This window comes from Mustelus asterias, unplaced genomic scaffold (assembly GCF_964213995.1).
Source record: "Mustelus asterias unplaced genomic scaffold, sMusAst1.hap1.1 HAP1_SCAFFOLD_301, whole genome shotgun sequence".
Taxonomy (NCBI): Eukaryota; Metazoa; Chordata; class Chondrichthyes; order Carcharhiniformes; family Triakidae; genus Mustelus; species Mustelus asterias.
This window is the reverse complement of record NW_027590266.1, coordinates 305037-327711: the sequence shown is the minus strand read 5'-3', so window position 1 is coordinate 327711 and position 22675 is coordinate 305037. Positions and strand designations below refer to the sequence as shown.

Here is a 22675-nt window from a genome sequence, read left to right as displayed (position 1 = left end):
GGTGAGAATTATCAGGGAGTGAGGGGGTGAGAATTGTGAGGTAGTGAGGGGGTGAGAATTGTCTGGGAGTGAGGGGGTGAGAATTGTTCGGGAGTGAGGGGGTGAGAATTGTGAGGGGGGTGAGGATTGTCAGGGAGTGAGTGGGTGAGAATTGTCAGGGAGTGAGGGGGGTGAGAATTGTGAGGTAGTGAGGAGGTGAGAATTGTGAGGTTGTGAGGGGGTGAGAATTGTGAGGTTGTGAGGGGGTGAGAATTGTCTGGGAGGGGTGTGAGAATTGTGAGGGAGTGAGGGGGTGAGAATTGTGAGGTAGTGAGGGGGTGAGAATTGTGAGGTTGTGAGGGGGTGAGAATTGTGAGGAATTGAGGGGGTGAGAATTGTTCGGAAGTGAGGGGGTGACAATTGTGAGGAATTGAGGGGGGGGTGTGAGCATTGCCCGGGAGTGAGAGGGTTAAGAATTGTCCGGGAGTGAGGGGTGAGAACTGTCCGGAATTGAGGGGGTGAGAATTGTTCGGGAGTGAGGGGGGTGAGAATTGTCAGGAGTGAGGGGTGAGTATTGTTAGGGGGGTGAAGGGTCTGGTGAGCATTGTGGGGGAGGGAGTGGCAATGTTGGAGGGCTGAATATTGTTGGGAACGAGACTGTGCAGTTTTGGAGGTTGAAAGGTCCACCTGAGACAATGAACTGAGGTCAGACGGTAAAGGGTGTATTCATATCATGATGAAAAAGGAACCTTTGCTTCACCAGAATTATCCTCAACACTTTGCCACCCAATTCTTTCATTGTTGGATTCTAACTGCAGCCAATTGTACAAAGGTACAAAGTCTAGAGCATAAAATTAGAATTGGACTATTTAAATCACTGTCAGGCACACCCAGTCCATCGATGACGCCAATATCTGAGCAGTTATTAATTTCTGAATCATAGATTGTTTCCAAAATACACAGTGCGTCATAGTTCCAAATTCTATGTTCCTTATGGTGTATGTCTGATAATGTTTCAGAGTATTAACAATTACATAAAAGAAGAACCTTTACCTATACAAATATTTCACAATGTCAGGGTGTCCCAAAGCAGTTTACAACCATTGAAATGTTTCTGCTGTGTTGTCACTGTTGCTATGTACAAAATGCCAATTTCTGCACAGAAAGCTCCCACAAATAGCAATGTGAAAATGACCAGGTGGTCTGTTTTACTGGGGTTGTGTGGAGGGATGACTGTTGGCCAGCACATGGAGAGACGTCACAGCTTCTTCATCGACTATCGCCATTGGATCTTTTCCATCCATCTGAAAGGACAAATGGAGCCTTGCTTAAAGCAGTTCTCTCAGAACAGCACAGCACAGCAGTGCCAGCCTCGGCTGCGTACCCACGTCTCGTGAATGGCAATGGTGACCAAACGCAGCTGAGAAATGGGGAGAGAGGAAATGTGAAGGTAATGGGACTCAGTGGAGAGGTTTGGAGTGGGGAAAGAATAAGTGGTGATTGGTGCTTGTGATTTGGGGATTGGGATGGGGGAATGGGAAATTTGTACTGGCCTGGATTTTTGCTCTTGAGGTGCATGGAATCAGGAGCCTGGTTAGTGCACTGCGCTTGGAAGGAAGGGCCCCCAGTTACTGAATTTTCATTCTAAGGAGGCAGGTGTGCACTGCAATTGGGTCCAGCACCCCAAAATAAGTTCAGATATGCAGCCACATGGGCAACCTTTTTATATCCTTTCACAAGATGTGGATGTTGCTGGCTGGTCACCTTTTTTCCTCAATATTTAAAGATCAGAGGATTTAAATAACTTGACAGTCTGACAGTTCCACAGACCTTTTCCACCTTCTACATACATCCAAACCTACTCTTATAAAATCATGAGTCGCGCCCACACTGCAGAAAGCAAAACTCACTCTCATAGAAATGGGCTCTGTTTGCAATCTACACTGAGTTCAAGTGGCCCTGCTGGGCCAGGTTTCCCAAATATGCAAATTATATCCCACCCCTTTCCTGACTAGGATGTTTCAGTAATGAGGGTGGGAGTTCTGGATCCTGGGTCCCAGTACCATTTTGGTTATGACATGGAGTCTCCATGTAATTGCAACAGTGCTGGCCCTTATGATGAACTTAATGAATTACACCACAAGACTTAATTTTCAAACAAAAGCAAACCTTACTATATTTCATGTTTTATATAGATATAAACTATAAATATTTAAATGAAAAACTTAAGCTCCATAGCACTGCCCCACAGTGCGACGGTAATGAATAGAAACAGAGAAACAGAGAAGCATAGAAACTAGAAGCAGGAGTAGGCCATTCAGCCCTTCAAACCTGCTCCACCATTCATTACGATCATGCCAGTTCACTGAATTCAATATCCTGATCCCCCCGCTTCTCCCCTATCCTTTGATCCCTTTAGACCTAAGAGTTATATCTAATTTCTTCTTGAAATCAGACAAAGTCTTCATCGAATCATAGGATCCTACAGTACAGAAAGAGGCCATTTGGCCCATTGAGTCTGCACCGACCACAATCCCACCCAGGCCCTATCCCCATTTATCCTGCTAATTCCCCTGACACTAAAGGGAAATTTAACATGGCCAATCCACCTAACCCGCACATCTTTTGGTCTCAACAACATTCTGTGGTAGTGATTCCACACATTCACCACTCTCTGGGTAAAGACATTTCTCAGGCGGCACGGTAGCACAGTGGTTAGGGTGGCACGGTAGCACAGTGGTTAGGGCGGCACGGTAGCACAGTGGTTAGGGCGGCACGGTAGCACAGTGGTTAGCACTGCTGCTTCACAGCTCCAGGGACCTGGGTTCGATTCCCGGCTTGGGCCACTGTCTGTGTGGAGTTTGCACATTCTCCTCGTGTCTGCGTGGGTTTCCTCCGGATGCTCCGGTTTCCTCCCACAGTCCAAACATGTGTGGGGTAGGTTGATTGGCCATGCTAAAATTGCCCTTAGTGCCCTGAGATGCATAGGTTAGAGGGATTAGTGGGTAAATATGTAGGGATATGGGGGTAGGGCCTGGTTGGGATTGTGGTTGGTGAAGACTCGATGGGCCGAATGGCCTCTTTCTATACTGTAGGGATTCTATGATTCCTCACCTCAGTTCTAAAAGGTTTACCCTTTACCCTCAAACTATGACCCCTAATTCTGGACTTCCCCACCATTCGGAACATTCTTTCTGAATCTACCCTGTCTAACCCTGTTAGAATTTTGTAAGTTTCTATGAGAATGGTTTCAAGAAGGAGATAGATATATTTTGAATAAAATAGACAGATTAAAGAGATATTGAGAACAGGTGGGGAGATGGATTTGAGACCAGGAAGAGATCAGCCATGATCTGATTGAACGGCGGGGCAGGCTCGAAGGGCTGGATTTGCCTACTTCTGCTCCTAATGCCTATATTCCTATGTAAGTTTATAACACTCTAGTTTGTCAGGTCTCAGTGTATAAATCCAGTTCTTCTTTTCCACTGCGATTACCCCCAGAAAGTCTTTGGTCACTTGCCCGGTTCTTGAAGGTTTTCCACTTCCTTTGGACTAAATTCAACATTTCCCATTACAGTCTTGGAAGGTTTGGAACTGTTTTTAGCTCCTATTTGAAGTTCACTCACAACAGCCCCGCTTTCTAATATCTCTATTATTCCACAGATCCACAGCTGTTTCCCAGCTCTTGGGAAGTTCCTTCCCTCTGAATCTCCGAACTCAGTGTTTGTACCCACCAACTTGGTCACTCCCAGCTCCAACCCCAAAGAAATTCTGGAAAAATCCCACGGACAACTTCCCAGAATTCCAACCGAGCCTCCTCCCAGAATTGTCTGTCTCCATGGGAACTGAGAGCATTTGGGATGTTTGAGAAATATTTGAATTAATTAACCTAAACTTCAAAACCAAACCTTTAGATTATGTGGCACACGTAGAGTCATAGAGGTTTACAGCATGGAAACAGGCCCTTCGGCCCAACTTGTCCATGCTGCCCTTTATTTTTTAAAACCCTTAAGCTAATCCCAATTGCCTACATTTGGCCCATATCCCTCTATACCTATCATACCCATGTAACTATCTAACTGCTTTTTAAAGGACAAAATTGTACCCACTTCTACTACTACCTCTGGCAGCTTGTTCCAGACACTCACCACCCTCTGTGTGAAAGAATTGCCCCTCTGGACACTTCTGTATCTCTCCCCTCTCACCTTAAACCTATGCCCTCTAGTTTTAGACTCCCCTACCTTTGGGAAAAGATATTGACTATCGAGCTGATCTGTGCCCCTCATTATTTTATAGACCTCTATAAGATCACCCCTAAGCCTCCTACGCTCCAGATAAAAAAGTCCCAGTGTATCCAGCCTCTCCTTATAACTCAATCATTCATGTCCCGGTAGCATCCTAGTAAATCTTTTCTGCACTCTTTCTAGTTTAATAATATCCTTTCTATAATAGGGTGAACAGAATTGCACACAGTATTCCAAGTGTGGCCTTACCAATGTCTTGTACAACTTCAACAAGATGTCCCAACTCCTGTATTCAATGTTCTGACCAATGAAACCAAGCATGCCAAATGCCTTCTTCACCACTCTTGTCCACCTATGACTCCACTTTCAAGGAGCTATGAACATGTACCCCTAGATCTCTTTGCTCTGTCACTCTCCCCAACGCCCTACCACTAACTGAATAAGTCCTGCCCTGGTTCAATCCACCAAAATGCATCACCTCGCATTTGTCTAAATTATACTCTATCTGCCATGCTAGAAGAATTTATGCCTTGAATGGGGTCAAGGGCCCTTCTTTCAGACTTGCTGATTCCACCAAGAAAGTGCTTCTTGCTTCTTTGGCCCAAATCTGCTGAGAAATGGCAATATTGAACATGAGATTTGTCCCGCCGCGATTCTGCTGCAAACTGAGTTTGCACAAAAAGTGCTCAGTGTAGCAGTTCCTTGGGGAACTCTGTCAGATTGGAATAGAGTAGGACAAAGACAGGATGTACCCCCTTTTAGGCCACCATAGGTGATGTCTTCATGTGAGTGAATGGATGGGTTAAGTGAATGAGTGAGTGAATGAAGAAGTGAATAGGAGAGTCAGTAGACAGTGTGAGGTGAGTGAGGTGGGTAAGTGAATCATGTGGTTTAGTGGGTAGAGTAGGTGAAATGGAGAAGGTAAGTTTAAGTTTTAAGTTTATTTATTAGCGTCACAAGTCGGCTTACATTAACACTGCAATGAGGTTACTGTGAAAATCTTCTAGTCGCCACACTCCGGTGCCTGTTCGGGTACACTGAGGGAGAATTTAGCATGGCCAATTCACCGAACCAGCATATCTTTCGGTCTGTGGGAGGAAACCAGAACGCCCGGAGGAAACCCACGCAGACACAGTGAGAACGTGCAGACTCCGCACAGACGGTGACACAAGCGGGAATTGAACCCAGTCCCTGGCGCAGTGAAGCAACAGTGCTAACCACTGTGCCACCGTGCCGCCCATACGCAGACCTCGGGTAGGTTGGTGGGTACATGGGTAAATGGGTGGTGGCTATGTTGGGATGTGTGGCTGAATGAGTGAGGTAGGGTCGGAGAGTAGATGAAGGTGGTAGGTGGGTTAGTGGATAATTAGACGAGTGGGTAGGTGGGTGTTGTGGGTGGTCTGGTCATGGTACAGTCAGATCAGGTCAGATGGCATAGTCAGGTCTTGGGGGTAGTCAGGTCCTTTCGGCAGTTGGAGGAGGGTTCAGGTTATGAAGGGTAGTCTGGTTGGAGTGGGAAAGAGATTGGCTTGGGGTATGGCCAGGTATTTGAACAAAGAACAAAGAAAAGTACAGCACAGGAACAGGCCCTTCGGCCCTCCAAGCCTGTGCCGATCATGATGTCTGCCTAAACTAAAAGCGTATGCACTTACGGAATCCATATCCTTCCATTCCCATCCAGTCATGTATTTGTCTAGTTATCTCTTAAATGTCGCTATTGTACCTGCTCCCATCACCTCCCCAGGCAGTGCGTTCCAGACATTCACTGCCTTCTGTGTGAAACACTTGCCTCGCACATCTCCTCTAAACTTTTGCCCATGCACCTTAAACCTATGTCCCCTAGTACTTGACATTTCTACCCTAGGAAAGAGCATCTAACTATCCACTCTGTCCATGCCACTCATAATCTTGGAGACCTCTATCAGATCACCCCTCAACCTCTGTCGCTCCAGTGAGAACAAACCGAGTTTATCCAACCTCTCCTCATAGCTAATACCCTCCAAACCAGGCAACATCTTGGTAAACCTCTTCTTTACCCTCTCCAAAACAGCCACATCCTTCTGGTACTGTGGCGACCAGAATTGTACACAATATTCTAAATGAGGCCTAACTAAGGTTCTGTACAGCTGCAACATGACTTACCAATTTTTATACTGAATGCCCCAACTGATGAAGGTAAGCATGGCCATATGTTTTCTTGACTACCTTATCCACCTGCGTTGCCACTTTCAGTGATTGGTGGACATGTACGCCTCGATCTCTCTATCTGTCAATACTCCTAAAGGTTCTACCATTTACTGTATAATTTCTACATGCATTGGACCTTTCAAAATGCACTATCTCACACTCATCCGGATTAAACCCCATCTGCCATTTGTCCACCCAAGACTCCAACCGGTCTATATCTTGCTGTATCCTCTAAAAATCCTCTTCACTATCTGCAACTCCACCAATTTCTGTGTCATCTGCCAACTTACTAATCAGACCAGCTATATTTTCCTCTAAATCATTTATATATGCTACGAACAACAAAGGCCCCAGAACTGATCCCTGTGAAACACCACTGGTCACAGCCTTCCATTCAGAAAAGCACCCCTCTACTGCTACCCTCTGTTTTCTATGGCCAAGCCAGTTCTATATCCATCTCGGCAGTTCTCCTCTGATCCCGTGTGACTTCACCTTTCCTACCAGTCTACCATGAGGTACCTTGTCAAAGGCTTTACTGAAGTCCTTATATACAACATCCATTGCCTTTCCCTCATCTATCATCTTCGCCACTTCCTCGAAAAATTCGATCAAGTTAGTGAGGCACGACCTCCCTTTCACAAAACCATGCTGTCTATCACTAATAAATCCATTTGTTTCCAAATGTGAGTAAATCCTGTCCCTAAGAAGCTTTTCCAATGAGTTCCCTACCACTGACGTAAATCTCACCGGTCTATAATTTCCTAGATTATCCCTGCTGCCCTTCTTAAACAATGGAACAACATTGGCTATCCTCCAGTCCTCTGGAACTTCACCTGTAACCAATGAGGATACAAAGATTTCTGATCTCAGAGATCCCAAAAGGTTTGGGAACCACTGGTGTCCATCAATGGATTTTGAGTGAGTTAAAAGCTTGCACATTGTGAAAATATATAAACAGGATACATTACACAAGTGATATTGACAGTAATTCACTTGGAATTTCAGTGTTCAGAGTCACCAGTAGAGTCCACGATTGGAATATAAATTAAATTTCATAGACTGATATGATATTGCTAAATATCCCAAATCTTTCATCTTGTGTTAACCAAAGGGTTAGAATTCATTCCAAGGTGAAAAATGAAAAATATACAAGTCACAATTGCTGCTAAGTTGAATTATGGAAGATTTGTTTCTCTTGCAGTGACCAAGAGAAAGATTTGTTGAAAATGAAGCTCGATCAGCTTCAATGTCACTTCACGCTGGCGCCACAGAAAAATAACATTGACTTGGATAATATGAAGCAAAGCTTAGAAGATTCAATTCAGCCTGATGTGAAAGATTACAACCAACTCGCTTTTGTAAACTGTCTGCAAGGAAACTGTGAGGAGGCGATTCAAAACTTACAGGAAGCTGAAAAGATTCTGAGGGAAAATAATGAAGATAAATCTGGAGCAGGAATCATCGTCACCTATGGAAACCGTGCCTGGGTCAATTATCACATGGGACAACTGACAGAGGCTCAGTCCTACCTCGACAAACTGGAGACGGTCTATCATCCATTTCCTAATGCCTCTCAGTTTTTTGGAATATATTGGTGGAAGTAAAGTGATGGACACAAAATGGTTACCTGGGAAGGGACATTGAGAGGCACTGGCTTTTGGAACAGACAGTAACACAAAAAGGTAAAACCTGCAGTATCTGAATTGCTGCAGGAAGCTGGTCAGAGCTTGAGGCACTTTAGATAAGAGCAGACCCAGAACAATGAGTCTGATAATAAGGTCACAGATGGGGACATAAATACATAAATGTAACAAGATCAGCCACTAAATGTATATATCGAAACCAGTCACTGATAGAGGACATAACTGCATAAATGTATCCATTCTATGAACAATGATATGTTAACTGTCCATGTCCGTACCTGTCTGCTTGTAATGGATGTGTTAACTGTCAATGTCCGTATCTGTCTACTCAACTTGTAACGATGTGTTAACGGCTAATGTCTGTACTGCCTATTGTCTAAAAGGTATAAAAATGATCAGCGAGAAGGTAGCTGCCAAGTACTGCGGAGAACCAGTGCTTTCTCCCAAAGCATTGTCCGAAATAAAACTGTATTGTGGAAACCTCCAAGTCTGACTCCGAAGTGGTAAATTTCCCACAACAGCAATGATACCTGAAGTGTACGGGGAGAAGGGTTGGTCACTGCTGAGCTCTACAGCTGAATACTATGAAGAGGCAAAGGAATGTTTTAAAAAGGCTCTGGAGGAAGATCCAGATCATATTGAATGGAACTTTGGCTTTGCGACTGCGCTTGTTCGTCTGGAAGATTGTTCCAGTAACCCAGAGAATAGCGAATTCAGTGAATATATGAATCAGTTGAGACGTGTGCTGGAGCTTGATCCAGGTCATGCTGAAGCCAAAGTGCTGCTGGCTCTAAAACTACAAGACCTCAATCAGAAGGAGGAGGCGTTCACATTGGTTGAACAAGCGTTGCAGAAATACCCTGATCTCCCATTCGTGATTCGCTATGTCGCCAAATTTTTGAGAAGAGAAGGAGCAGTGGATAAATCAATTGAGTTGTTGAAGAAAGCGTTAGAAATTACTCCAAACTGTTCCTTCCTACATCACCAAACAGGTCTGTGTTATAAAAACAAACTACTCCAGCTGATCAAAAATCCACGCTGCAGAAACCTTCGCGACCCTGTTTTTCAACAGAAGATTGCATTGATCAAACAATGCAAGCAGCATTTTGGAGAAGCATTTCTACTCAAGCAATCATTTATTATCGCAAAACTAGCATTTGCAGAAATCTGTGCAATGAATGAAGAATATCGCGAAGCGAAAGAGATCTACAAAACCTTACTGGAATTGGAAAATATTACCCTAGAAAATAAGCAGGAAAAATATTTTGGGCCTGGGAAAGTTGAATTTTTTCACAAAAATTCAGAATCAAATGCCATCAAATATTATCTGGAAGGAATTAAAATTCAACATAACTCAAGGGCACGAGAATGGTGTCGTACCACCTTGGTAAAGATGGCTGAGAAACAACGTTACAGGAACCTAAGAGATACCAAGGCTTTTTGCATCTGGGGTGTTGTGGGGAACTGCCACTGGAGTCAAACTGGAGGTTCAACAATACAGCTTTATTTCGGACACGAAGCTTCGGGGAGAAAGGCACTGGCACTCCGCAATACTTTGGCAGCTACCTTCTCAATAATACAATAGGAGTTGTTCATTTTTATACTTTTCAGACAATGGATAGTCCGGACATTAGCCATTTAACACATCGTTATAGTTGAGTGTGATCGATAGTTAACACATCGTTACAATCAGACAGGTACAGACATTGGCTTTTAGCATCGCATTGTTTCATAGAATGGATACATTTCCTCTATCAATGACTATCAATGATTAGTTTCGGTCTATACATACAGTGATTGGTTTTGCTGCATTTATGTATTCCTGTTCCCATTTATGGCTAATCTCTTTATCAGACCTTATTGTCCCGGGTCTGTCCTTATCTTTAAAGTGCCTCAAGCTCTTACTGGCTTCCTGCAGTATTTGTATACTGCATGTTTAACTTTAAATAACTGTTTGTGCTGCATGTTTTAATTTCATGTAGCTTTCTGTGCTAAAGGTCAGTGCCTGCTTAATGTCTATGTCCCAGGTAGCCATTTTATGTGCCAGGCAACCATTTTGTGTGTCAGGTACCCATCTTTATGATTTTCCCCACTTCATGGGGGATCATGCATACCTTGGATGGGGACAAGCGTGCAGCCATTGAATGTTTTGAAAAGATCTTTGAGTTTGAACTTGGCAATGAAGATTAGTTGTGTGCTGCCCCTGAGTTAAGCATTTCCATCCAGGCTTACAAAGAATTTTCCAATTCACATATTTGAAAGATGGTAGCCATGATGTGGAGATGCCGGTGTTGGACTCGGGTGGGCACAGTAAGAAGGCTCACAACACCAGGTCCAAAAGGTTTATTTGGAATCACGAGCTTTCGGAGAACTGCACCTTCTTCAGGTGAGTGGATGATGAAGGAGCAGTGCTCCAAAAGCTCGTGATTCCAAATAAACCTGTTGGACTTTAACCTGGTGTTGTAAGACTTCTTACTGTATTTGAAAGATCCATTCATATTCTCTAATTTATGAAGACGTTTGGTTGTGAATTTCTTTATTGATTGCTTTATGAGCATTCTTTTCAAATTCACATTTCCTCAATGTCAACAAAATGAAGGAGATAGTCATTGACTTCAGGAAGTGTAGTGGAGGACATGCCCCTGTCTACATCAATCGGGATGAAGTGGAGATGGTCGAGCACTTCAAGTTTCTAGATGTTCAGGTCATCAACCATCAGTCCTGATCCTTGCATACTGACGCTGTAGTTAAGAAAGCCACCAACGCCTCTACTTTCTCAGAAGACTGAGGAAATTCGGCACGTCCACTACAACTCTCAACAATTTTTACAGATGCATCATAGAAAGCATCTATTCCGGATGTATCACAGCTTGCTATGACTCCTGCTCTGACCAAGAGCACAGAAAGTGCAAAGGGGTGTAGCCCAGTTCGTCACACAAACCAGCCTCCCATCCATTGACTCTGTCTACACTTCCCACTGCCTCGGAAAAGCAGCCAGCATAATTAAGGACCCCACCCATCCTGGACATAATCTCCTCCACTTTCTTGTCAGGAAAAAGACACAAAAGTCTGAGAACATGTACCAACAGACTCAAGGACAACTCCGTCCCTGCTGTCATCAGACTTTTGAATGGTCCTGTTATACATTTAGCTGATTTTTCTCTGCACTCTTCCTGTAACCGCAACACTATATTCTGCACACTCTTCTTTCCTGATCCCTGATGTACTCTATGTTTTGACTGTATAGAGCGCAAGGAACAATACTTTTCACTGTATCCCAATACATGTGACAATAATAAATCAAATCAAAATCATTGAAGACCCTTCAGATAAAGCAACTGCTTGATTCTGTTGCTCTGAGGATTTGCTGACAGACGATCAGACTCCCATCCAGAGCGTTCACTCAGATCTCAGTCTCTGTCACTGGGAGTCTCCCTGTCCTGTAACTTGTCAGCTTCACCAACTCTTCATCAAACCATCCCAGACCCTCACTGGCCAACACAGAGCAGCTCGGACAATACCCGGGAAAGACCATTTTCTACCGACTGTCACCATCTCACTGAAGGGGAAAGCAGTAAATGGGGGAAGGCTAAAGGATACAAAAATGGGTTAAATTGGATTGAAATGAATAAAACACAATGGCTGCAGATACTGATTTTATAAACAGTGATTTCAATTGTAATTGTTCAATCTGAGATGGAATGTTAAAATATCCAATAAATGAATCTGTGGCTAAGATGTGAATTGTGTTGTTGATCTGGGTGAATGAGGACAGTTAGTGCTGCAGAATATGGCGGGAAAACATCAGCAAAATAATTTCTGGTGTTTGGTGAAGTTTATGGTCATTTGTCATCAGCAGCCAGCACATTCAATGAGCTCACACACCCCAGACATCAGACATATTGTCTTCCACCTTCTTCCATCGGGAAAAAGATACAAAAGTTTAGGTCATGTACCAGCCGACTCAAGAACAGCTTCTTCCCTGCTACCATCAGACTGTTGAATGGATCTACTTCACATTAAGTTATCTTTCTCTACACCCTAGCTGTGACTGCAACACTACATTCTGCACTCTCACCTTTCCTTCTCTATGAACGGTATGCTTTGTCTGTATAGCGCGCAGGAAACAATACTTTTCACTATACAAATCAAATCAAAAACATTTCACTCATTTCATTCTGGTCAACACACAGCAACCCTAACCCTAACCCTAACTTGTGACAAAGCTGCAAAGTCCATTTTATGTTCATTGTCATACTCACGGCTATAAGAAGACACAAAATGGATGAAAATTAAGAGGGTATAAGCTTTATTCACCGAGACACCGATTTAAACATCAATAATCAGATATGTTGATAGTATTTGCCTCCTAGAACCCAGACTGTGATGATTCTCTGCCCATCAGAATAGTTTCCAATCTCCACTTGTCCCTTTGACAATTTTCTGAAGACAAAGTGAAATTCATTGAAAGTTTTGATTCTTCTCAGTCATATATTCCCTGTTTCTGATTGGATAGAGGCACTTCAAAATATAAAGCAATTATCAATTCACAAATGGTAAATAGAAATATTTATAATATAATTGAATAAAAGTTCCTTTGTTTTTAGTCAAAATATTTAAAGAAAATCCAGTCACTGCGTTCATTATCAAACCAGAACTATTGGAAAATGTGCCAATTAAGTTGTAAATAAAACAGTTTGGAGTTCTCATTTTTTGGAGGCACTCTTTGTCTTTTTGGAAAGTTTCAATAAGTTTTTAGTAGTTCCATAAGTTTGGAAAGTCCATGTGGCTGGCTTTTGAAGGACAGGATTGAGCATTGATTTGGTGTCCCACATTGCTAAAAAAAGAATAGGGCTGAGTGAGCAACTGTAGCGAAGGGAATCCTCATGAAAGTGACTTCTCCTGTCAGTCAAAGGACTTCAAAGGGGTCTTCACACACCTGCGGCTTCTGAGACAGAGAGAAAGGAGAATCTCTTCTGCTGAATGGAGTGCTGTTGTGATTTGGAAGCCTTCCAAGTATCCAGCGGGCATGGAGATTAAAGTAATCTGGCCACTTCCAAGTTTTCACAGTGCACAGACAAGAATGAAGACATCAATCAGAAAGCTGACTGAAACCACCATGCTGGCCTCCTCAGTAAGTTATGTATGGTTCTCAGGGGCATTGTAATTCCCCTGTGACAGCATTGCCCCTGGAGGAAGCAATTAAAGAACCGCTTACCCAAATCTCTCTTTCAATCATTCTTTCCCTCATTTTCCTTTTTCTTTCTTTCACTCACTCTTTCCTTCTGTGATTTTGTCATTTTTTTGTTTCTTCTCCCTTCCTTCCTGTTCCTTAGTCATTCTCTATTATTTCTTTTCTCTCTTTCCTTCTCTTTTTCTCTTTCACTTTCTTGGTCTTCCTCATTCTCTCTTGGTAATAAATCGAGGGTGACTTGATGTGGTTCAAAGTAACAAGGGATTTGTTGCAAATGATAAAGTAGTTACAACAAAGGGTCAGCCAGAATAAAGTATGTAGCCATCAACACTCCTCCCTGGTTCCATCTGTGGGATCTCCCTGACCCGGGACATGTACCCTTGCACCCGATTGACTCAGCTTCCTGCCTGGACAATCCATAGTGTCCGGCCAGACCGTATGGCCTCAGGGTACAACCCATTAACAAGGCCACGCTGCCACACTCCTTCCCCCCAGCTCCTGAATTCACCTGTGGAGGAAACAAAAGAACACCATTAGCACAGGCAAAGACATTTAAAGGGCATTAAGATTACCCCAGGAAAAAACTCATCATAGGTTTAGTCAATCCGGGGACTTCCGGACTATGGTAGAATGTCTCAATACTACAGTAGACTCTTCAGAATTTGAAGAATCAGGCTGGACAGACACAAAAGGCAAACTCATCAATCTGGGGTCAAGCACCTCCTCGATAGCTGCTGTTTCCTCAGTTACAGTAACCTCCGGTTGCTCCGGTTCCATGTTTACAACTAGGGTCCCCGTACCCAAGCCTAGTAATGTTGAATTTATTGCAGGCCTTGCCAGTTGATCCCCTGTATCAGCCACTGCTCTCCTGCTCAGATGGTCCGCATGTTTCTTGAGACGACGACCTTGTATCTCCACGACATAGGAGAACAGTCCTGTTCCCTCCACAATCTTACCAGCCACCCATGCCGGTCCTGCTGCAAAGTTCTAACTATGAACAATAAATAAGTATTTACAACAAAGGGTCAGGCAGAATCAACTGTGTGACTGCACAACTCTCCTCCAGGCTCCAATTGCGTGACCTCCCAACCCAGGATTCACATCCTTATTCCCAATTGGTTCAGCTTCCCACCTCGACAGTCCATCGGATCCGACCCAATTGCATGGCCCTTAGGGAACACCCTCTTAAAGGGGCCATGCTACCACATTCATTCTCCTGTTGTCTTTCTCTGCCTCTACTTCTCTATTTTACTCTCTTTTTCATTTTCTCTTACTTGCTCTCTCTCTCTTTCTCTCTCCCATTTTTTTCATTCTTTCTATCGCATTCTTCTTCTCACCAAATCTTTCCTGCCTTTTGTGTGGAAAGAGTTTCTGATTTCACTTGTACCAAGTCAAATTGGAAGGTGAATACCCAGTTGTCTACTTCTCAATCCCTCCTCCAGCAGTTACTGATAATGAACATTGAATTCTATTTTCATTTTAAACACCTCAATTAGATTGTCTGTCAGATTACGAAACTCAAGTGTACACTGAACAAGTTGATTTAATGTTTTGTTATTGCTGAACATTTTGGCTCTTGGCATCTTCCCATTATTCTGGTTAATACATAAGTTTCTGTCGTAAGATTTAGAAATCAGCCTGAGCCTTACAGGTTTTGTGAGGAATGTATTGGCACCACGATGTATTCCCAAGGTTCTGATACCTCCTGCCCTGTTCTGTGCAGATGAATTTCCAGTGAAGGTCTTGAAAAAGGTACTAAGCCCGTCATTTCCATGTGGGCATGAATTAATGTCTCCCCCTACTGGCGAGAATCACATTACGGCCTCTGTGTTGCACAGAGTGCTATAAATTACCAATACCAACCTCGCAGAAAAAACGGGTGAGAAAACCTCCCGTTTTACACTTCGAATTTTTTTGAGAAAAGTCAGCCCAATGTCTTTATGGGGCCAGTTTTCCCAATTTAAAATTGTAGGTGGTTAGATCAGGCCAGGAAAGGAATGGGTCAGTCCCTCATGAGACCTTAAGCCACAGATCCTAAATGAATATTTCTCATTAGTATTTACTGTTGAGAAAAGCATGGATGTCAGGGAACTTAGGGAAATAAACAGTGATGTCTTGAGGAGTAGACATATTACAGAGAAGGAGGTGCTGGAAGTCTTAAAGCACATCAAGGTAGATAAATCCCCGGGACCTGATGAAGTATGTCCCAGGACGTTGTGGGAGGCTAGGGAGGAAATTGCGGGTCCCCTAGCCGAGATATCTGAATCATCAATAGGCACAAGTGAGGTGCCTGAAGATTGGAGAATGGCAAATGTTGTGCCTTTTTTTAAAAAGGGCGGCAGGGAAAAGCCTGGGAACTACAGGCCAGTGAGACTCGCATCTGTGGTGGGTAAATTGTTGGAAGGTATTTTGAGAGACAGGATCTACAGCCATTTACAGATGCAAGGACTGATTAGGGACAGTCAGCATGGCTTTGTGAGTGGAAAATCATGTCTCACAAATTTAATTGAGTGTTTTGAAGGGGTAATCAAGAAGGTAGATGAGGGCAGTGCAGTTGATGTTGTCTACATGGACTTTAGCAAGGCCTTTGACAAGGTACCACATGGTAGGTTGTTGCATAAAGTTGAATCTCACGAGATCCAGGGTGAGGTGTCCAAATGGATACAAAATTGGCTCCTTGACAAAAGCCAGAGGGTGGTTGCAGAGAATTGTTTTTCAGACTGGTGGCCTGTGACCAGGAGTGCCTCAGGGATCAGTGCTGGGCCCACTGTTATTTGTCATTTATATTAATGATGTGGATGAGAATATAGGGGGTATGGTTAGTAAGTTTGCAGATGACACCAAGATTGGTGGCATAGTGGACAGTGAAGAAAGTTATCTCCAACTGCAACGGGATCTTGATCAATTGGGCCAGTGGGCTGACGAATGGCAGAGGGAGTTTAATTTAGACAAATGGGAGGTGATGCATTTTGGTAGACTGAACCAGGGCAGGACTTACTCAGTTAATGGTAGGGCATTGGGGAGAGTTACAGGACAAAGAGAACTAGGGGTACATGTTCATAGCTCCTTGAAAGTGGAGTCACAGGTGGACAGAGTGGTGAAGAAGGCATTTGGCATGCTTGGTTTCACCGGTCAGAACATTGAATACAGGAGTTGGGACGTCTTGTTGAAGTTGTACAAGACATTGGTAAGGCCACACTTGGAATACTGTGTGCAATTCTGTTCACCCTATTATAGAAAGGATATTATTAAATTAGAAAGAGTGCAGAAAACATTTACTAAGATGCTACCGGTACTTAATGGATTGAGTTATAAGGAGAGGCTGAATAGATTGGGACTTTTTTCTCTGGAGCATAGGAGGCTGGGGGTGACCGTATAGAGGTTTTTAAAATAATGAGGGGCATAGACAAGGTAGATAGTCAATATCTTTTCCCAACGATAGGGGAGTCTAAAACCAGAGGGCATAGGTTTAAGGTGAGAGGGGAGAGGTACAAAGTGTCCAGAGGGGCAATTGTTTCACACAGAGGGTGTTGAGTGTCTGGAACAAGCTGCCATAGGTAGTAGTAGAGCTGGGTACAATTTTATCTTTTAAAAAGCATTTAGATAGTTACATGGGTACCATGGGTATAGAGGGATATGGGCCAAATGTGGGCAATTGGGACTCGCTTAGGGGTTATAACAAAAAAGGGCGGCATGGACAAGTTGGGCCGAAGGGCCTGTTTCCATGCTGTAAACCTCTATGACTCTATGACTCTAGGAGCAGAACTAGGCTATTTGGCCCATCGAGTCTGCTCCGCCATTCAATCATGGCTGATATTTTTCTCATCCCCATTCTCCTGCCTTTTCCCCATAACCCCTGATCCCCTTATTAATCAAGAACCTATCTATCTCTGTCTTAAAGACACTCAATGACCTGGCCTCCACAGCCTTCTGCGGCAAAGAGTTCCTCAGATTCATCACTCTCTGGCTGAAGAAATTCCTCCTCATTTCTGTTTTAAAGGATCATCCCTTTAGCCTGAGGTTGTGCCCTCTGGTTCTAGTTTTTCCTACTACTGGAAACACCCTCTCCACGTCCACTCTATCCAGGCCTCGCAGTATCCTGCAAATTTCAGTAAGATCCCCCCTCATCCTTCTAAATATCAAGCAGTACAGACCCAGAGTCCTCAACCGTTCCTCATACGACAAGCTCTTCATTCCAGGAATCATTCTTGTGAAGCTCCTCTGGACTCTTTCCAAGGGTCCTTCCTTAGATACAGGGCCCAAAACTGCTCACAATACTCCAAATACTCCCTCAGTCCAGTTTAACTGCCTCTCTGCCTGGTTTGTGTCAGGTGTTAGGAGCCGGAGAGTTAAAATCAGGACCAAATATTGGGGCTGGCAATTCAACTGTTGTGAATGTTATTTTTCTTCTGGAAACAAACCCCTTGTTCAATATTCTTTATTCCAATTTAAATATGGAAGAATTTTCAACACTCGTCAACAATTACTCTATATTTTCAGCGACTGGTCTAATTTTGTATCCAGCTTGCCCTTGGGTCCCATGAGCCTTTACTTTTTTAACTGTTCTGCCATGCGGGACCTTGTCAAAAGCCTTGCTAAAATCAAGGGTATTCTGCAGCTGTTAGTGTTGCCCATGACCCTGGCATCAGGGTAGCAGCACTCCATCCTGGAATCATGTATATGGCCACAGAACACTTATCTACTCCCCTTACTATCAAATCACCATCTATAACTGTGGCTCATCTGGTCTTCCTCATAATTCCCCCGTTCCACCCTCTCCCCAACAGCTGAGCCACCCTTGGTGCCTGGTTCTGACTGCATTACCCAGATGAACCAGGATTCTTTGTCTATCACTGAAGAGACAAGAATGGGCCTCATGTGTGCAGTCCCACACAGCTGGATGATAGAAAAGACGTGTCAATGTCGGTCGTGTGGAAGTGGCTCCTTAGGGCCCCACAAGTAGGTTCTTGTAGATCTTCCTTGTCCTCAGCCATTAGATGTTTTTAGATTTCCAGAAGGCATTCGATAAGGTTGCTGCAGAAGATTGGGGTACACGGAGTTGGGGGTAAGGTGTTAGCGTGGATTGAGGATTGGTTATCTAACAGGAAGCAGAGAGTTGGAATAAATGGGTGCTTTTCTGGTTGGCAGTTGGTGACCAGTGGCGTGCCGCAGGGATCGGTGCTGGGGCCTCAACTGTTTACCATTTACATAGATGATCTGGAGGAGGGGACTGAGTGTAGGGTATCAAAGTTTGCTGATGACACGAAGATGAGTGGGAAAGCGAATTGCGTGGAGGATGCGGAAAGTCTGCAGAGAGATTTGGATCGGCTGAGCTAGTGGGCAAGGATCTGGCAGATGGAATATAACGTTGGCAAATGTGAGGTTATCCACTTCGGAAGAAATAATAGTAAATTGGAATATTATTTAAATGGAGAAAAATTACATCATGCTACTGTGCAGAGGGACCTGGGGGTCCTTGTGCACGAATCGCAAAACCTCAGTCTGCAGGTGTAGCAGGTAATCAAGAAGGCAAATAAAATGTTGGCCTTTATCGCGAGGGGGATAGAATATAAAAGCAGGGAGGTCTTGCTGCAACTATACAGGGCACTGGTGAGGCCGCAACTGGAGTAATGTGTGCAGTTTTGGTCCCCTTATTTGCGAAAGGATATATTGGCCTTGGAGGGAGTGCAGAGACGGTTCACCAGGTTGATACCGGAGATGAGGGGTGTAGCTTATGAGGAGAGATTGAACAGATTGGGTCTGTACTCGTTGGAGTTTAGAAGGCTGAGGGGTGATCTTATAGAGACATATAAGATAATGAAGGGGCTGGATAGGGTAGAGGTAGAGAGATTCTTCCACTTAGAAGGGAAACCAGAACTGGAGGGCACAACCTCAAAATAAGTGGGGGCTGGTTCAGAACAGAGTTGAGGGGGAACTTCTTCTCTCAGAGGGTAGTGAATCTCTGGAATTCTCTGCCCATTGAAGTGGTGGAGGCTACCTCGTTGAATATGTTTAAATCACGGGTAGATAGATTTCTGATCAATAAGGGAATTAAGGGATATGGGGAGCAGGCGGGTAAGTGGAACTGATTCGCCTCAGATCAGCCATGATCTTGTTGAATGGCGGGGCAGGCCCGAGGGGCTAGATGGCCTACTCCTGCTGCTATTTCTTATGTTTTTATGTTCTTATCACCACTCACTTGGCTGTCCTATTAAATTTTCAGCAAGGTCCGGTCCAGAAATTCCCCGTCCTCGCCCGAAATCCATTCTCCTTTCACTTCTGGAACTTGAGGTGACTTCAAACTGCATCTCTGTTTTCCATTCTGCTGACAATTCTGAACACCTTCATTCACACAGAAAAGCCCTCTGCAGTCCACCCTCCAGCTCTGCTCATGCTGCTGTAAGGTGCCTCTGAAAATCCATAAACTTTTCCTCATCTGTCCTGATGCCTCCTCTTCTTTTCGATTACATTCCACACTCACTCGCCGCCCTCCACATTTTAGTTCATCCCAATCTCTACGGCCAGTATCCTAACTCACACCAAGCCCACTTCACCCAATGCACTAAACTCTACGGAAGCTGAATCCTGTGCCAAGAAAGTTCCATCAGGTGTGTCAAGCCTTTGTTCACTGAACTACACTGGGTTCCAGTCCCTCAACACCTCAGTTTGAAACTTCTCCTGTGGTCAAAAGGCAAAAGCTAAAACAACAGGGGTGAGTTTCATTTCACATCTTCCGTTTCTATTGCAACATGCCGCAATCCAAGAATCTGGATATGGTGACACACTGAGCAATGTTCTCAATCAATCCACGAATGTAGATAATCATTAAAATCAAATTCATCACATTTCCCAGCTGATCAGAATTGTGAGCTATACATCATTGGAATTCCATCTCTAATTAACATATTTTGGGGCTTTGACTCCACTCAAATCATCCACAATAAGCTCCTGGGTGACAAGGGCCTTGTTCACAAGTGGACAGACATACTGGAGGGTAGTGTGGGGAGGGTGGGGAGAGCTGACCTCCATTGGCCAAGTCCACAGGGTCAACACTGGGAGGAGTGAATGCGGGCGAGGGAGATTGGGAAGGTTAGTCCCCAGAGGATGCACTGGATGAGGAGCTCAGAGAGAGGGCAGGAGGAGGTACTGTGTACAGTTTTGGTCTCCTTACTTGAGAAAGGATATACTGGCACTGGAGGGGGTGCAGAGGAGATTCACTAGGTTGATTCCGGAGTTGAGAGGGTTGGCTTATGAGGAGAGACTGAGTAGACTGGGGCTATACTCATTGGAATTCAGAAGAATGAGGGGAGGTCTGATAGAAACATACAAGATTATGAAGGGAATAGATAAGATAGAAGCAGGGACGTTGTTTCCACTGGTGGGTGAAAATAGATCTCGAGGGTATGGCTTCAAAATAAGGGGGAGCAGATTTAGGACTGAGTTCCCTGCCCAGTGAAGCAGTTGAGGCTACCTCATAGAATGTCTTTAAGGCAAGGATAGATAAATTTTTGAACAGTAAAGGAATTAAGGATTATGGTGAGTGGGCGGGTAAGTGGAGCTGAGTCCACAAAAAGGTCAGCCATGATCTTATTGAATGGCGGAGCAGACTCAAGGGGCCAGATGGCCTACTCCTGCTCTGACTTTTTATGTTCTTATGTTCTAATTTCAAAGGGGTCTCGGAGAAGCAAAATGCAAAGCAGAAAGAAAGAGTTGAGAAAAGATCTTGTAGAGACAGAGCAATGAACAATAGTCGAGAAGAGGAACATTGAGGCCAGTCAACACTTCGGCAAATGCTGAAAAACCAGCAGAACAGAGAAGTGAGGCCTGAGGGAAAGAATCCAGGGACAAGGGAGGTCCAAAATGTCCTTTTGGGGACCTGAGGAGAAATCCCGCTCCTGTTCTTTTGTTTCAGGTATAGAATCGCTCCTGATTCTGGGCCGTAATCCATCCTTTGATCATTTTTCTGGTTCTTGGTGACTTCTAGCTTTACCTCGTTTTTTAATGGCGCAGTTAATTCATCACACCTTCATCCACATGGAAATACCTTCCACAGTGCATCCTCCGCCTTTATCGCTCCTTCTTTAATATGCCTACCCAGATAAAGACTTGATCCTCTGTTTTTGTTACGTTGGTTTGATCCATTTTGGTTGTTCATATTTTGTTTTCGGAATCATAGAATCATAGAATCACACAGTGTAGAAGAGGCCCTTTGGCCCATCGAGTCTGCACTGGCAAGCGAGAAACACCTGAACTCCCACCTAATCCCATTTACTAGCACTTAGCCCATAGTCTTGAATGTTATGACATGCCAAGTGCTCATCCAGGTACTTTTCAAAGGATGTGAGGCAACTCTTCTCTACCACTCTCCCAGGCAGCGTATTTCAGACCTCTGGGTAAAAAGGCTTTTCCTCATATGCGTCCGAAACCTCCTGCCCCTTACCTTGAGCCTATGTCCCCTTGTGACTGACCCTTCAACTAAGGGGAACAGCTGTTCCTTATCCACTCTGTTCTTGTCTCTCATAATCTTGTACACCTCAATCAGGTCGTCCCTCAGTTTTCTCTGCTCCAAAAAAAACAACCCAAGCCTATCCAACCTCTCGCCATAACTTAAATTGTTCCACCCCAGGCAGCATCCTGGTGAATCCCCTCTGCACCCCCTCCAGTGCAATCACATCCTTCCTATAATGTGGCGACCAGAACTGCACACAGTATTCCAGCTGAGGCCTCACTAAAGTTCTATACAATTCCAACATGACTTCCCTGCTTTTGTAATCTATGCCTCGATTGATAAAGGCAAGTGTCCCATATGCCTTTTTCATCACCCTACTGACATGCCCTTCCGCCTTCAGAGATCTATAAACAAAACGCCAAGGTTCCTTTGTTCCACAGAACTTCCTGGGATTATGCTGTTTATTGAATATTTCCCTGTCAAATTACTCCTTCCTAAGTGCATCACCTCAAACCTTTCAGGGTTAAATTCCATCTGCCACTTATCTGTTCATTTGACCATTCCGTCTATATCTTCCTGCAGCCCAAGACACTCCGTCTCACTGTTGACCACCCAGCCAATCTTTGTGGCATCCGCAAACTTAATAATCCTACCCTCCACATAGTCATCTATGTTGTTTATATGAATGACAAATAATAGGGGACCCATCACAGATCCCCGTGGTATGCCACTGGACACTGGCTTCCAGTCACGAAAGCAGCCTCTGTCTCCTACAACTGAGTCAATTTTGAATTCACCTGATCAAATTATCCTGATCCCGTGGAATAAAGATGATCTTTTTGCTGATTTCACTAAATTCTGCCATTCCAGCCACATAAAATGTTTCACTTATATCTTTAACTTTACTCTGGGGTGTTAGGTTCCACCAGGTGTGAAACACGTACAATATTGTTCATATTAACGTTGAGAGTTTAACACA

General features: G+C 44.1%; 1 protein-coding gene across 1 annotated transcript; it reads left to right on the top strand.

Annotated features, from left to right (window-relative positions):
• Positions 1-1208: 1208 nt before the first annotated feature.
• LOC144486233 (interferon-induced protein with tetratricopeptide repeats 5-like) lies at positions 1209-21016 on the top strand. The gene is made up of 5 exons (XM_078204303.1): positions 1209-1372; positions 7612-8010; positions 8555-9440; positions 19750-19855; positions 20919-21016. Exons 1-5 carry the CDS (start codon positions 1209-1211, stop codon positions 21014-21016), a joined length of 1653 nt encoding a protein of 550 aa, XP_078060429.1.
• The last annotated feature ends 1659 nt before the right edge of the window (positions 21017-22675 follow it).

Bases quoted from the DNA above. Each gene is read 5' to 3' on its own strand.
- LOC144486233 (XM_078204303.1), top strand. From the start codon at position 1,209: ATGACTGTTGGCCAGCACATGGAGAGACGTCACAGCTTCTTCATCGAC. The intron at 8,011-8,554 runs GTAAAGTGATGG...CTGACTCCGAAG, and splicing joins TTTGGAATATATTGGTGGAA to TGGTAAATTTCCCACAACAG. The intron at 19,856-20,918 runs GTGTGTCAAGCC...CTAATTTCAAAG, and splicing joins TGCCAAGAAAGTTCCATCAG to GGGTCTCGGAGAAGCAAAAT.